Consider the following 16,780-nt stretch of genomic DNA (forward strand, 5'->3'; position numbering starts at 1 on the left):
GTCAATACATAATCATGGCACGCAGGTCGAAAGGGAACTAGCTAATCTACGCCTTCGATCTCTAGCGCGCTCTGGGATCTACTCATCTGTGCCTGAAAGCCAAATATATCTGTTCAGCGAGAGATGCAGGTAACCCACTCCAACGCGTTGAAATACAATATAGGTATATATATAGATATAGATATAGGAAAACCATTTTGAAGCAGGAAGATATATACTTAGGAGACACTAGCTTTAAAACCAGGAGTAGATTCAGCAAGTAGGGACAAGCACATCAAACAATGATAAACAGTTAAGTAGAGATAACATCATAAGGAATACACATCTAAGGTCGCAGAACACTTTTCAATTCAAACACATCATCATCCAATCATCATTCGTATCACATAATCGTTGATGGCGCCACGGGACCAATCGCATGCCCCGAACATGAGGGTTAATGCTTATAGCATTAACACGGCCCCGCAGCAGCCTACCTCAGTACCGTGGTATGAGGGGAGTTGATCGCAACCAACCCTTTGAGAACCGCTGAAGAACTCAATGTTGGACCACGATCCGACACACTGCTGACGCGCACAGTCAGTGGACCGCAATCCCCTTTGCAAGGGGGGACTTACGACCCTACACACCGTTGATACGTATAGTCGGAGAACCGTAGCGGATCAAGCCCGACACACCGCTGAGCTAGACTCAGTAGGTGGGCGAAGATCCTCGGAGACTACGGCCCTACACACCGCTGTCCCATCACTCGGTGGATCGCAACTAGCCGTAGCCCTACACACCGCCTGATTACTCAGGTCGGTGGACTACAGCCTTCCTCGGCTTATTGGCCCTACACACCGCCTGGCGCGTCCAGGTCGGTGGGTCATAGCACCGAGGCCCATGTGGACCGCAGCCAAGAAGTAAATCAGTTCGGCCTTTAGCCAACTTCTGAGCCTTAGCTCAGGAACAATCCATTTGGCCTTCAGCCACTTCCGAACCTTTAGTCCGGGAACAATCGATTCGGCCTTCAGCCGACTTCCGAACCTTAGTCCTGGAATCACCCAATTGGTCTGTAACCAAAATGGGGGATCACGCAACACATAACACATAGGGGTACGTAATAGCATATTGGGAGGGGAAAGACATATAAATAAACTTACGTGTGGTCATTCACATACTAAGAATAGTCCTAAGGGTTCATACAACTTCCACCTAGGTCAAGGGGTTACCAATTCCACTAGCATGCAATTCTTAAGACTCATTTAACCTACGAATGGTACACGAAATATCAAACTAGACTCAAGCACGACAAACGGGGTCCGTTGGGACACCATGGGGGAGCGGGGAACATCAAACGGGGAAGCCAAAGACCCAGGGTGGGGTACGTACCAGCGGGTAGCCGGTGGGTGGGGGTCACCCGCCGGCTGCCCGCTGGAGGGCACTGTTCCGGGCAGCGGGTTGCCGGCGGGCAGGCGGCTACCCGCTGCCGGGCGGTGTCCTTCGGGCAGTGGGTAGGTGGCGGGTTCCCCTACCCCCATCTACCCCCCACTGACTCTTTTCTCATATATTCGTCCCGGGAACCTTTGTGGAACCCGAAACCATGCTTATACACTTTTAAACGCGAATAACGACACCACGTAGGCAATTAACGGATCAAAAGCAAGCATCACGTAGAACTCATCCTATTACGACTTCTAAATATAAACAACACCCGAACATGCGATTTCCCACCCAAATATATATCAAGAACGTCCCAACACAAATTCCCAATCCAACCTAGGGCTCTAATCCCACCCAAATCATCAAGGTCATATTTTATCTTCAACATCAGGAAATATCAAGATTCGTCAAGAATTATCACATCAATATCAAGAACTTCTTTTCAACATCAAGATTATCAAGATTATCAAGAACGCACATAAATCATCTTATCAATCATCAAGAACATATCACAATTAACATTGAAGAATTTATCAAGACACAAGGATATTGAGGGAGGCCAATGAAGGTGATTATAGCGAAGAAAATAGGTTTTGTTGAGACATGGGTTACCTCTTAGCCTTAATTAATTTCCTTGGTTATGAAGGGTCTTTCTTTAAGATCCCTTCTTTCTTGATTTCTCCTAAGGGGATTCTTAGAACTTCTTGTGTGGTGAGAGATTATTGTGGTTTAAGATCTAGGTGCCTCCTATGTCCCTATTTATATATTTAAGAGTCCTAATTAGGGTCTAAGTGGTATGGGTTTGCTAATTCTATTTCCTATAGGACTAGGGGATTGGTTTTAGGGATAAGGGCCCATGGACCATGGTGGACCCCTCTTCAGCTAATTAATGGATTTTAATTCCCTTTTTAGGGTGGGTGATAATTTAATTAATTTTAATTTAGGGGCCGTAACACGGGGTGTTACACTCTCCCCCCCCCCCCCCCCTCCCCTTACAAGAGGCTTCGTCCCCGAAGCCAGTGCGTGGATCCATTCTTTCACCCCAAGAAGTCACGTATTTTGGCCTCCTGGTTAGGAGATATGGCTCCACGTGTTGTCCTTTTTGGGGTAGACTGGATTTTTGGCGAGGTGGTGGTTTGGGGGGTTCGGGTCCACCTTGGTTTCCTGCTCCTGAGCTGGATGCGCCGCGAGTGCCCAGCATGGCCTCGATAGTTGCCACCCTCTGGTCCAAAGCGCGTGTCGCGCGGATTAGGGACGAGAATCTCTCGTCCAAGATTTGGTTCTGTCGGGTGAGCTGTGTGAGGATGCGCTCGTTGATGGATTCTTCATTTTGGCCCCTTGGGTTTCCCCTTGCTTGTGCGGGCGCCGGTGGATTAGGCACGCTATCTTCTTCTTGTTCCTCATTCCCCCCGGTTCCCCACATTCTTGCATTGCCCGCTTGAGTTTCTTGTTGGAGATATCCAGTTGATCCACCAATTCCCTTCGTTCCTCCTCGGGCTTAAGGCAAACCTCTTCGAGGGTGATGTATTGTCCCCCTTCGGTGTAGTAGATATCATTGCGACGGAGATTCTAAGCATTGAAAACCATGCCATTTGAAGTCTTGACCTCTGTGTGGCTTAGATCTACCCCCTTTTTCTCCATGATCCAACTTAGGATCATCCCGTAGGGTAGGCTAAGCCGGTTGCTAGTTTTGCAAAACTCCATGTGTTTCAACATAAGGGCCGGTAGATTCAACTTGACTTTGTGCTTTTAGAGATAGGCAAAAGTACACTCTAAACTTCCTACATCCTTGCTTTTATTATTTGTGGGCAACAGGCTATTAGTTACAATCATGACCAATATCTTTTGCTCCGCGGTTTGCCATTTCCTGTTTGGCCGTGTGGCCGAGGTGAAACCTTCCTCCTTTCTAAGTAGGTACCCGAGGTAGTCCTTGTACCCCGTGTTTTGGGTACCAATCCACCCCTTCCGGTCATAGTCTGACACACCCGTGGTGGTCAATCATAAAAGCTTGGCCAGGCGGCCTTTCGAAAGTATGATTTCCTTTCCTCGGACCTTAGTGGTGATTTCTAGTTTATCACCTCGTTTGACGGCCACCAAATGTTGATAGAACTCTTTCACCAATTCGGGATACGTATCCCCTTGGTGGTTAAGCATGTCGACCAATTCCGGAGACAATTGATCGGGTTCGAGGGCTTTACCTCCGATCACGGTGTAGTCGGCGTTGCTCCATTCTGGGGTGCGGACTCCGAGGGGCTTTTTCGGCATTCGAGGTCTCCTTAGGTGGCGGTGTTCCTTGGCAATGGTATATTTTCCGGCGAGACTCCGGCCAAAATTTCCGGCGATGGGGCGGCGTTATTGCTGGGTTTGGACGGCGAGGAGGGAGGGCGACGTGTGGCGGCGTGCGGCAGTGGTGGGTCGTGCTGCTGGTGCTGCGTGGCAGCGGGTCGTGACCGGGTGCGGTGTGGGCTGCCTCTGGGGCGTCGACGGCATGTGCTTCGGGGTGGTGAGAATGGCCGGATGGTTGACAGCGGCGTGGAGGTCGACGGGCGCATCGGACTCGTGGCGGTGGCGTGCGGCTGGCAGGTTTGTGGAGGTGGGGTGATGGCGGGTTTGATGGAGGTGAGGAGAGAGAGAGAGAGATGGTGAGGGGGAGTGTGAGGAAGAAGAAGGGTTCTTGATTTGGGGGTTTTGGAGTTTTTAGGGATTTATTGGGATTTAAGAAGGGAGTGTTTCCTTGAGGTTTCAAGAAATACTCATAGTTTAGTGGTTGAGGACTTGGTCTTATAAGTAGGAGGTTAGGGGTTCGATTCCTATTGGTAACATTAGCCTTCTTTGTTTGGTATTCTTTGCCTTTTCCTTGTTGTTGTTGGTAGTCTAGTTCCTTTCCCTTATGCTAATATCATTTCGATCTAGTTCTTTATTTATAGTAATTCCGAAGTAATTAGTCTAAACAAGTGGTGAGCTGTCGTAGGCTCCCAAATTAAAATCTTACAAACGTAGTAGCGGGGAGTGACTAGTTTAATGTATGTGTTCAAATTAAAGTAAAGGGGGTTTTGGTATGAAGGTGATAATCAAAGAAAATAAACGAATAAAGCAATGAAAATAATATATCGAAAACACTTATAATAAGAAACCTTGGTTAGTAAAGATCCACCACCGGAATTCAATACTGATCATTGATTAATAAAGTAATTAATATGCAATTGAATATTTGTCGTGAAATTATTTCATTTCTATTTTCCCTTAGTTGTAGGTAAAATAAAGCACAAGCGGTTTAATTACCCCTAACTACTAAATAATCTAAGACAAGCGCTATAGATTTAATTTAATAGCAGCAATAGGAACTAGGAAAACCGACAAACTAAATAACACAAGCACAAGCGGTTGCATTTAATTTAGGAAAATATTCTACCCGAGACCAATTATCACTAAGCCGTCAATAATTAACCTCAGTTGCTACTGAATATTAGAATAATTTGTAGCACAACATTATCTAATATAGCAAATAATTATATCAAATAAATAACTAGTAGGCCTCCCTAGCAATTAAATGACAAAATTATTCAAATAACTTAGAAGAATATTTAATACTCAAATGCATAAAAATTATATAATAAAAATAAATAAATAATCTTACAGCATAATCCAATTCCGGGACTTCAATTCACTAAACCAAGCTAAAGAAATTAGCAACGAATGGACATTGATAATAACTTTACAGAATAATCGAGAGGGGAAGAATGAACATTTTACAATAGGAAACTCTTGCTATTTATAGCATTCTAAAAATAGGTCAAATGAATTTCCACCACCCAATTCCTAATTTTCAGCTTCACGTCCGAAGTCATCCGTCTTTTCTGCTGCCTTAATCACATGTTGAATTTTGAATGTTTCAATTGCATTTCATTTTGCATCTTCAAACCTTGGACCAAAACAATCATTTGACACTATAATTTATAAAAGATATACTAGCTAATACAGTACATAGTATATAATTAATATATTCTATAATATATATATATATTAGAAATTTGTAGTACGTAATATATATATATATATATATATATATATATATATATATATATATATATATATATATATATATAAATATATATAGGGTTGAGTTCAAATGAGGACAACAATATATAGAGGACTGTGAGGACAAATAATGGGCACACAACAAATTACTATCAGGCATACAATTTAATACATAATGACACACAAGAATACATGTAAGCATCAGGTTTCGAACCCAGGCTCTATTAATTAACAAATGTATGCACGCGACATACAAACTGTGGCACACGCCTACATTCGGCCATGCACACAACATACAGGCTAAGGGCACACACTACATCTGTCCTTACAGTCCTCTATAATATACTTGTCCTCATTTGAACACAAGTCAATATATATATATATATATATATATATATATATATATATATATATATATATATATATATATATATATATATATATATTTATTTATTTATTTATTTATTTATTTATTTATTTAGTGCTATATCTAGCTCATTAATTGTTAAACTCTAAAAATAACTAATTGTTAAATAATATGAAATAATTAATACGAAAATATTATAAAAATGTACCTAAAATATGAGTGTAAAATGTGCATATCAACAAGTGATTCTACTACGAGGGTGGTTACAAGGGGTTCGTTAGTTTATCCTAGACAAAACTCATCTTCTTGGTTTTCCTCTGGTGGGTTTGTGTGATCTTCGTCTCCTGGGACCATGTTTCCTTCGTCGGGGTTGCCTTCGTCCTCGAGTTCGGCTTGCGTGCGGCTCATGACGAATACTTTTCCGGGGGTACCGTAATTCCCTTGATTGTTCGTGCCTCCGTGTTGGCCCATGGCCATAGGGCGTGAGCTTGAGGGTTGCGTGCAGTGGAAGGCCTTGTGCCCTTCTTTCCCACAGTTGAAGCATCGTAAGGGATTCCCCATGCAGTCCTTGCCTCTATGGTTTTGGTGGCATTTTGGGCAAGGGAAGCCCCCTGTATTGGTTTCGTTGTTCCTTGGGGGTGGCCTTTTTCCAGTTGGGTTGATTGGCCTTGTGTTGGTGTCGGTTCTCGTTCTTTTTATTGGCGGTGCTCCTCCTCCTGTGTTCCTCTTTCGAATCTGATCTTGAACCCCACGTTGTAGTAGTTGGATTCGATAGAGATTGGCGGCACTGGAGTAAGCTTCGTTGAGGGTCCGGGGTCCGCTTACTACTAGTGCTTTTCGGGCTTCGAAGTTGAGACCCGATATGAACCTTTCTATTTTGGTTGATTCTGTGGGGACTAGCTCTGGCGCGAAGCGTGCCAGTTCGAGGAATCGTTTATGGTATTCCGTGATGGTAGTCGTTCCTTGTTTTAGGTGGAGGAACTCTTCGTGCATAGAAGCTTTTACGTGTGTCGGGTAGAATCGTTCTCGCAGGCGTGTTTTCAGGTTTTTCCAGTTGAATCGTGGTTCTTGTCCGTAAGTGGGTCCCTCGTGGATCCACCAAAGGTCTGCCTCGTGTCCGAAGTAGAACGAGGCTATCTCTACACGACATTTTTCTGGGCATTCTACCAACTCCAGAATCTTGTCAAAGGTCCGTATCCATTCTTTGAGGGTGGCGGGATCTTCTTCTCCCGAGAACATGGGTGGTCGATGGCTTGAAAGTTGTCAGGCGACTTCTGAGTTTGCGTTTGGTGTTGGGAGTGGTGGTCTATTGTTGCGGAGGGCTACGTCGCTTAATGCTTGGGTGACTTGGTGAGTTGTTGTAGGGTTTGAGTCAGGGGGTCGTGTGTGGCGGGTTCAGGAGTCCTTGATTGTCTTCTGTTCGGTGCCATGTTGCTTGATCTATAAAGCCAATGTTTATAATTATTTAGAGGGTTGTACCCTTACCTTGGTGTGATAAGCGAAGGGGAGTTCTTTAAATTAGGGAAGGATTAAAGTGAGGGGAGGTTATGTGTAGGCTTCACAATCTCACCGCGCATCCTAAGATTCCTGAGTCCTATGTTCCTAAATACCTAGAGTACAAGTGTAATGTCCTAAAGTCCGGTCTTTAAGAGTCTTATCCTAGAGTCAAACTTGGGCTCTGATACCAACTGTAACACCCCGAAATTTCGAAACTTTTAAAACTTATATAATAAAGGTAATTCCCTATTAAATCCCAAAATCAAGTATAAGAGTATGGGGTGCTATGCCACACCTGAGCTAGAGAACTCAGGTGCACAGACTAACTAACTAAAATCCTCAAATAACGTCAATACATAATCATGGCACGCAGGCCGAAAGGGAACAAGCTACTCTACGCCTTGGATCTCTAGCGCGCTCTGGGATCTACTCATTTGTGCCTGAAAACCAAATATATCTGTTCAGCGAGTGATGCTGGTAACCCACTCCAACGCGTTGAAATACAATATAGGTATATATATAGATATAGATATAGGAAAACCATTTTGAAGTAGGAAGATATATACTTAGGAAACACTAGCTTTAAAACCGGGAGTAGACTCAGAAAGTAGGGACAAGCACATCAAACAATGATAAACAGTTAAGTAGAGATAACATCATAAGGAATACGCATCTATGGTCGCAGAACACTTTTCAATTCAAACACATCATCATCCAATCATCATTCATATCACATAATCGTTGATGGCGCCACGTGACCAATCGCATGCCCCGAACATGAGGGTTAATGCTTATAGCATTAACACGGCCTCGCAGCACCCTACCTTAGTACCGTGGTATGAGAGGAGTTGATCGCAACCTACCCTTTGAGAACCGCTGACGAACTCAACGTCGGACCACGATCTGACACACCGCTGACGCGCACAGTCGGTGGACCGCGATCCCCTTTGCAAGGGGGGACTTACGATCCTACACACCGTTGATGCGTATAGTCGGTGGACCGTAGCGAATCAAGCCCGACACACCGCTGAGCTAGACTCAGTCGGTGGGCGAAGATCCTCGGAGACTACGGCCCTACACGCTGTCCCCTCACTCGGTGGATCGCAGCCAGCCATAGCCCTACACACCGCCTGATTACTCAGGTCGGTGGACTACAGCCTTCCTCAGCTTATTGGCCCTACACACCGCCTGGCGTGTCCAGGTCGGTGGGTCATAGCACCGAGGCCCATGTGGACCGCAACCAAGAAGTGAATCAATTCGGCCTTTAGCCTGTAACACCCCAGATTTTCAAGACTTTTAAAACTTATAGAATAAAGATAGATTCTCATTAAATCCCAAACAGAGCAGTACTAAACATAAGAATGCGGGGCGTTATGCCACATTTGAGTTGGAGAACTCAGATGCATAGGCTAAACTATCTAATTATCCTTAAACAACATCATTACATCATTATGGCATGCAGGCCGAATATGAAGTTATCTATCTAAGCCTTGGGTCCTCTAGCGCGCTCCAGAGCTAATCGTCTGTGCCTGAAAGCCAAATATATCTGTTCAGCGAATAATGCTGGTAACCCACTCTAACGCGTTGAAATACCGTATAAGTGTATATATATATATATATATATATATATATATATATATATATATATATATATATATATAAGAAAAGTCATTTTGAAGTAGGAAGATATATCCTAGGAAACTCTAGTTTCCAAACCGGAATAGACTCGACAAATAGGGACAAGCACATTCAACAGATATAACCAAGCATGTAAAGATACTAGCATATATCCTATGGGATAAGCACATTCAACAGTTGTAACCAAGCATGTAAAGATACTAGCATATATCCTATGGTCACGGATTCACTTCATCTCATTTATATCATCATTCAACTCATCACACAAGCACACTTTGTTGGCGCCACAGGACCAATCGCATGCCCATACATGAGGGTCAGCGCATATAGCTCTGACACGGCCCCGCAGCACCCTGCCTCGTATCGCAACACGAAGGGGTCGATCGCAATCGACCGATGAACCGCAGCTCATCATAATGTTTGATCGCAACCAACACTCCAACGCGTTGAAATACAATATAGGTATATATATTGATATAGATATAGGAAAATCATTTTGAAGTAGGAAGATATATACTTAGGAGACACTAGCTTTAAAATCGGGAATAGACTCAGCAAGTAGGGACAAGCACATCAAACAATGATAAACAGTTAAGTAGAGATAACATCATAAGGAATACGCATCTAAGGTCGCCGAACACTTTTCAATTCAAACACATCATCATCTAATCATCATTCATATCACATAATCGTTGATGGCGCCACGGGACCAATCGCATGCCCCGAACATGAGGGTTAATGCTTATAGCATTAACACGGCCCCGCAGCATCCTACCTCAGTACCGTGGTATGAGGGGAGTTGATCGCAACCAACCCTTTGAGAACCGCTGACGAACTCAACGTCGGACCACGATCCGACACACCGTTGACGCGCACAGTCGGTGGACCGCGATCCCATTTACAAGGGGGGACTTACGACCCTACACATCGTTGATGCGTACAGTCGGTGGACCGTAGCGGATCAAGCCCGACACACCGCTGAGCTAGACTCAGTCGGTGGGCGAAGATCCTCAGAGACTACGGCCCTACACATCGCTGTCCTATCACTCGGTGGATTGCAGCCAGCCGTAGCCCTACACACCGCCTGATTACTCAGGTCGGTGGACTTCAGCCTTCCTCGGCTTATTGGCCCTGCACACCGCCTGGCGCGTCCAGGTCGGTGGGTCATAGCACCGAGGCCCATGTGGACCGCAGCCCAAGAAATGAATCAATTCGGCCTTTAGCCAACTTCTGAGCCTTAGCTCAGGAACAATCCATTTAGCCTTCAACCACTTCCGAACCTTTAGTCCGGGAACAAACCATTCGGCCGTCAGCCGACTTCCGAACCTTAGTCCGGGAATGACCCAATTGGTCTGTAACCAAAATGGGGGATCATGCAACACATAACACATAGGGGTACGTAATAGCATATTGGGAGGTGAAAGACATATAAATAAACTTACGTGTGGTCATTCACATACTAAGAATAGTCCTAAGGGTTCATACAACTTCCACCTAGGTCTACGGGTTACCAATTCCACTAGCATGCAATTCCTAAGACTCATTTAACTTACGAATGGTACCCGAAATATCAAACTAGACTCAAGCACGACAAACAACGTCCGTTGGGACACCATGGGAGAGCGGGGAACATCAAACGGGGAAGCCAAAGACCCGGGGTGGGGTACGGACCACCCGTAATCCAAATTCAATTAAGGGATTAATTGAGTAATTAATCCTATTTCAATTTGTAATTTAATTCCTTAAATTTCTGAAATTTAATAGTTGGGGACTAGTAATTGACTAGTCAACCCCAAAGTCAAAGTTGTACCTTGAACTCTGTAAGGAGTTCCCTTGTTCCTTACACTTCCTTATGTTAGTAAGGGTATTCTTGACCTTTCACTCGTTGTTGGTAATGTATCCTAACCTAGTAAGACCACTTTCATTCTCTCCTCACACTTTTCTAAAAATCTAGCTCCTCCCTCTCTCTAAAAGGTGAGTAGCTTTTCTTCCAAGCCAAGTTGGAACCTTGCCAAAACTTCAAGAGTTGCTTCAAAGATTCAACCTTTCTTATATTTGGGCATCTATGAGGGTAAGATCTAAGTTCATCTTGTGTTTTTGGTTTTATCTAAGGTGTCTTTTCTTAAAGATAGGATCTTTATGATCTTTTTGGTGTGTTCTTGAAGTGGGTTTGGAAGGTGAGCCTTGTGAGGAGCTTGTTGAGGTGTAAAGTGAAGTCTTTAGTCTACAAGAGGTAACCCATGCTCTACAAAACCTATTTTGCTTACCTATATGTGAATATTTCTTGGATTCTACATGTGTTTTGCTATGAAATGTGAGTGTTGATGCATGATCTTGTGAAAATGCATATCTAGAGCTTGTGTTTAGGGTTCTTTTGTGCCATTGCTTGGCATTTCCTTTGATTCAAGTCATTTTGTTGTATTTAGTGAGATTTGGCATGTTTTGGACTTGAATTTGAGCTTGGAGTTGAAAATCCACGAAGGGATTGTTGTGGTACAGGACGTGTACCCGCGGGCGGAACGGCGGGAGGGGCACGACCCGTCGCTCCACCCGCGGGTACAAGGCTTGTGGGAGAGTGTTCCCGCGGGCGGAACTGCGCCGTGGGTCCACCCGCGGGTACACAATGTTGGATGTTGGGGGATTTGTTCCCCGTGATTCTTTTGACTCGGTATTTGGTCTTTTGACTTCCCGATGTTCTTTTGTGGAACTATTTGAGTGTCCTCTTGATGTTTCGTATGTCTAGAACTATATGGTAGGAATCCATGTCGGTTTTGGTGTCGTGAATCGTGCTAAGTGTTCAACATTGTGTTTCATTGAACCGTGATGAGTCTTGTGTGTTCTTCGGAACTATCTTTGGTTTACCCGTTTGATAAGCATGCTAGTTTGGTGTTTAAATGTTAGCGTGTGTGTTGTTTGTACCTTCTTATTGGTTGATGATAACTTGTGTTATTCATCGTTGTTGTTGTTGGGCTATGACCCATTCCTTGATTGAGTATGGTTTCATATCTTCGTTGTGATCCGTGTGTGGCTTTACCTGGATTGCACGATTAGTGGTATGGGACACTAGTCACCAAGGTATTGCAGCGGTCCTCGTGGTGGCCGTGACGTGATTATGGCGTTGTGACCTTTGTGTAAGGTTCACGTGATTCTTGGGTGGCATGTGTTGCCGTGTGTGTGATCGGTACCCTAGTGTACTATGAAATCGGTGGTTCTGTTGGAGATCTGTTGGAGAGGGGACGACGGTCCTCGGAGGGAAAAGGTTGGACTTGGTGTACAAGGGTCCTGGAGTAAAGGTTGGAACTAGATATAAGGTTGGGGGTAGCCGTAAGGTTGGAACAGGGCATAAGGAAGGCATATCAACTCGTGATGAGTGATGTCACGAGGGCTTGTGTAGCCGTGGTTGTGTGTTCTCTTCTTGTGACGTGTGTAGTCACAAAGGCATGTGTTGCCTAGGCATGTGTTGCCATTGGTCTTGTCTTTATCTTTCGTGTTGTGGTTAACCTTTGTGGTTTGGGATGTGTTCCCGTATCCTTGTTGAGAGTGTTGTCTTGTGTTGACTATTGATCTTGGTTTTGACTTATATACTTATGTATTCCGTTTCAAAAATGGCTTTACAACTTATATCTTATCTATGTATGATATTTCACATGTATTGGTGGGTTACCAGCATTATTCTCTGACCGGGCGTCGTCCCATGTTTTATTGTGTTTTTTCAGGTGATGTCTAGGCGAGTGCGCAGTCTAGTGCCTGTTAGCATAGCTTCTCCCGTTGGTTTTATGGCCTGTGTGCCGCCCTAGTTGTAGACTTTTGAGGCTTTTGGATAGTTGTAAACAATGCAGATATTGCCGTAGCGTTCATCCTTGTTGGTGAACGTGGCATAACACCCCATGACTTGGATTTATATTTATCCAGTTATCTTTTAGTCTTCCGCTGTGTTTGTTGTTTAGTTGTGTTATCTGCATGTTTAAGGCTTTTAAATAGCTTGTTTTTAGGGGGTGTTACAGTTGGTATCAGAGCCTAGGTTTGAGCCTAGGAAAGAGTTTAGTCTAGACTTTCTAAGTGGCTAAGTGTGGTTTGAGACCTTTAAGCGACCTTAAGAATCTAAGTATTAGGCTTAGGACTCTAGGTTGTGCGGTGAGCTGAGTGTTGCTTTCTGTTCTTTGCTTGTTTGTTATCTTTTGGTAACCGTGTTGTTGTTGTAGAGGTTTGCGATGCCTCCCCGTCAGCGTACAGCAACGTTTGAAGACGCGGGTGAAGTGGTTAAGAAATCCAGGTTGGCCGGATCTAGTGACGCTTCTGGGGTGATTGAGCAGTGGATCCGGAACGGCACGTCAACAAAAGTGAGTCCTAGTGCAGCTACCTTGCCGGCATCTCGAGATTTAAGAAGGAATGGGAGAATAGAAGTTCACCATCCGACGGAAGGGTCACCTCAAAAGAAAACGCTTATCCTAAGTGAAGCTCGAACAAGTGACAGTGATGTAGTAATTGGAACCTTTCTCGTGCAGTCCGTCCCGGCAACAATCCTGTTCGATTCGGGAGCATCTAACTCGTTCGTATCACCCAGGCTCGTGAAGAAGTTGGGTTTAACCGGTGGCGTTGGTGTGAAGCTTAACGTTAAGGTAGCATCTGGGGAAGTTAGGATGTGTGACAGTCTCTTCAAGGGCATCAAGATTAACATCAAAGGAGAGGAGTTTCCTAGCGATCTAATCCAGTACGACTTGGACGAAATAGATGTGGTCTTAGGTATGGACTGGTTGGGGCAGTTTAGAGCCCAAATCCTGTGCAAAGAGCAGAAAGTGGTGTTACGAGGGCCCAGCGGGAAGAGGGTGTCGTATCGGGGAACGACGGAGAAACCCAGGATCAAGTTAGTATCAATGATAAAGATGAAAAAGTACGTGGAGAAAGGCAATGAGTTGTTCTTGTGCTCTGTTGAAAATCTAAAGGCAAAAGGTAATGTAGCTCAGACCATACCCGTTGTCCGTGAGTTCCTTGACGTTTTTCCCGAGGAAATACCGGGTATGCCCCCTCCAAGAGAAGTGGAATTCTCAGTGGATCTTATACCGGGCACTGCACCCATTTCCAAGGCCCATACCGGTTAGCAACGAAGGAAATGCAAGAGCTGAAAACCCAACTACACGAGCTTTTTGACAAGGGCTACATCCGACCAAGTACATCGCCGTGGGGAGCTCCGGTGTTGTTTGTAAAGAAAAAGGATGGTAGTATGAGGTTGTGTAACGACTACCGAGAGCTGAACCAAGTCACCATCAAGAACAAGTACCCCCTTCCATGAATCGACAACTTGTTTGATCAACTCCGTGGCGCAGGAGTGTTTTCCAAGATTGATTTGAGGTCGGGATACCACTAGATAAGGGTGGCAGATAAGGATATTCCTAAGACCGCATTTCGGACTCGGTACGGTCATTACGAGTTTACGGTGATGCCGTTCGGTTTGACAAACGCCCCTGCAGTGTTTATGGACCAGATGAATAGAGTATTCAAACCTCATCTCGACGACTTTGTAATCGTGTTCATCGACGACATCCTGGTGTATTCAAGGGATAAAAGGGAACATGTTGGACACCTTCGGACGGTACTCCAGATTCTGAGGGAAAAACAGTTGTACGCCAAGCTTTCAAAGTGCGAATTTTGGAAGGACAGTGTAGCATTTCTGGGTCACGTAATTGATAGTAGGGGTATTTCTGTGGATCCGGACAAGATACGAGCAGTGAAGGATTGGACTGTGCCTACATCGGTGGCGGAAGTAAGAAGCTTTCTTTGCTTAGCGGGTTATTATCAAAGGTTTGTTTTGGATTTCGCTAAAGTGGCTCAACCATTGACTAAGTTACTAAGGAAAGAAATGCCTTTCATTTGGAATCAAGCGTGTGAGTTAGCATTTCGGGAATTGAAGGAGAGGCTCACGTCTGCACCAGTTTTAATTTTGCCATCCGGAACGGATGGGTTTGAGGTATACAGTGATGCATCCAAGAAGGGACTAGGTTGTGTGTTGATGCAAAATGGGTGAGTAATTGCGTACGCCTCGTGTCAGCTTAAGGTTCATGAAGAGAATTACCCTACACATGATTTGGAATTGGCCGCCGTAGTGTTTCCTTTGAAGATTTGGCGGCACTATTTGTATGGGGTGCGTTGCAAGGTTTTCACGGATCACAAGAGTCTCAAGTATACCTTCACCCAAAAGAATCTTAACATGCGGCAAAGAAGGTGGTTAGAACTCATCAAAGACTATGAGTTGGACATCCAGTATCACGAGGGAAAGGCTAATGTAGTGGCGGACGTTTTAAGCCAGAAATCGAAGCATACCGTCAACTCTATTTGGATAGTAGCTGATGAACTTTGCAAAGAATTCCAAAGGTTGGACTTGGAGGTGGTAGAGCAAGGTGAGATCGAATCGGAAGTCCGTTTTTATAGCTTAAGGGTGGTACCTACGTTTCTAGAAGAAATCAGGAAAGAGCAACAGGAAGATGCAAGCTTGATGAAGGCAAGAAATGACCTGATAAAAGGAAAAGGGGGACCGTTTGAGCTGTCTAAGGATGGAGAGTTGAGATATAAAGTCCGTTTGTGCATACCCGCATCTTGTGATCGGTGGAAACGACAGATTTTGGAAGAAGGTCATAACACGCCCTATTCGGTCCATCCCGAAGGCGACAAGCTGTACAAGGATGTAAAGGGTCTCTTTTGGTGGCCTAATATGAAGAAGCAGGTCGCAGAGTTTGTTGGAAAGTGCCTCAATTGCCAAAAGGTTAAGGCGGAGCGTTGTAAGGTCAAAGGATTCGTACAACCACTAGAGGTTCCACAAGGAAAATGGGACTCCATATCTATGGATTTTGTGGGAGGTCTGCCGACGACCCGTTCGGGTAAGGACAAAATCTGGGTGATAGTCGACCGATTGACTAAGACCGATCGCCTTATAGCGATGAAGGAGACCTGGACAATGACGCAATTGTCTCAAGCTTATGTTAATCAAGTGGTGAAATATCATGGAGTTCCGCGGGATATCGTCTCCGATCGTGATCCGAGGTTCTTGTCTCAGTTTTGGAAGTCTCTGCAGGCGGCTCTTGGCACCAAATTAAATCTCAGTACTTGTAACACCCCGTGTTACGAGTCCTAAAACCAATTAATTAATTAATTAATAGCCCAAGAGAAAGAATAAATTATAATGATTAATTAGGGAAAAATGCTCACCGTAGCCCATGGGTCCTCCTATATAAACCCAACCCCTAATCCCAATAGGATTAGACCCTAAATAAGATCCCTAGATCTATAAATAGGGAACTTAGGAAGCACCTAGAACTCCTCCCACAAGAATAACGCCCCACCACCCCAAAAGAGCTCCAAGAATCCCCTTAGGAGAAATCAAGAAAGCAAGGAAGCTTAAAGAAAGATCCTTCGTAGCCAAGGAATTTATTAAGGCTAAGAGGTAACCCATGTCTCAACAAAACCTATTTTTATAGTTATGATTTCCCCTTAGGGTTTCCCCTTATTATTATGTTTTAATGATTGGTAGTGATTATTATTGATGTTGATGTGATGATCCCATGAGGGATCTTGATAATCTTGATATTGGGAGATTCTTGATAATTATGGTGTTCTTGATGACTATATGGGGATCTTGATAATTATATGGAATTCTTGATGATTATGTGATGTTCTTGATGGTTGGATGTTATTCTTGATGCTTATGTGTTATTCTTACCGAATCTTGTAATTATAATGCAAATCGTATTCCTGTTGATATAAAAGTGATTAGAACCCTAGGTTGTATCGTATGATTTATCGGGAGGGGAAATCGCATGTTTGGGT

The 16,780-nt window shown here is 44.3% G+C and overlaps 1 protein-coding gene across 1 annotated transcript; it reads left to right on the forward strand.

Annotated features, from left to right (window-relative positions):
• The first annotated feature begins 13,173 nt into the window (after positions 1 to 13,173).
• On the forward strand, positions 13,174 to 14,061 carry LOC109166989. Its single transcript, XM_019315889.1, has one exon. The coding sequence runs from the start codon at positions 13,174 to 13,176 to the stop codon at positions 14,059 to 14,061; it is 888 nt and encodes a 295-aa protein (XP_019171434.1).
• The last annotated feature ends 2,719 nt before the right edge of the window (positions 14,062 to 16,780 follow it).

This window comes from Ipomoea nil, unplaced genomic scaffold (genome assembly GCF_001879475.1).
Source record: "Ipomoea nil cultivar Tokyo-kokei standard unplaced genomic scaffold, Asagao_1.1 scaffold3142, whole genome shotgun sequence".
Taxonomy (NCBI): Eukaryota; Viridiplantae; Streptophyta; class Magnoliopsida; order Solanales; family Convolvulaceae; genus Ipomoea; species Ipomoea nil.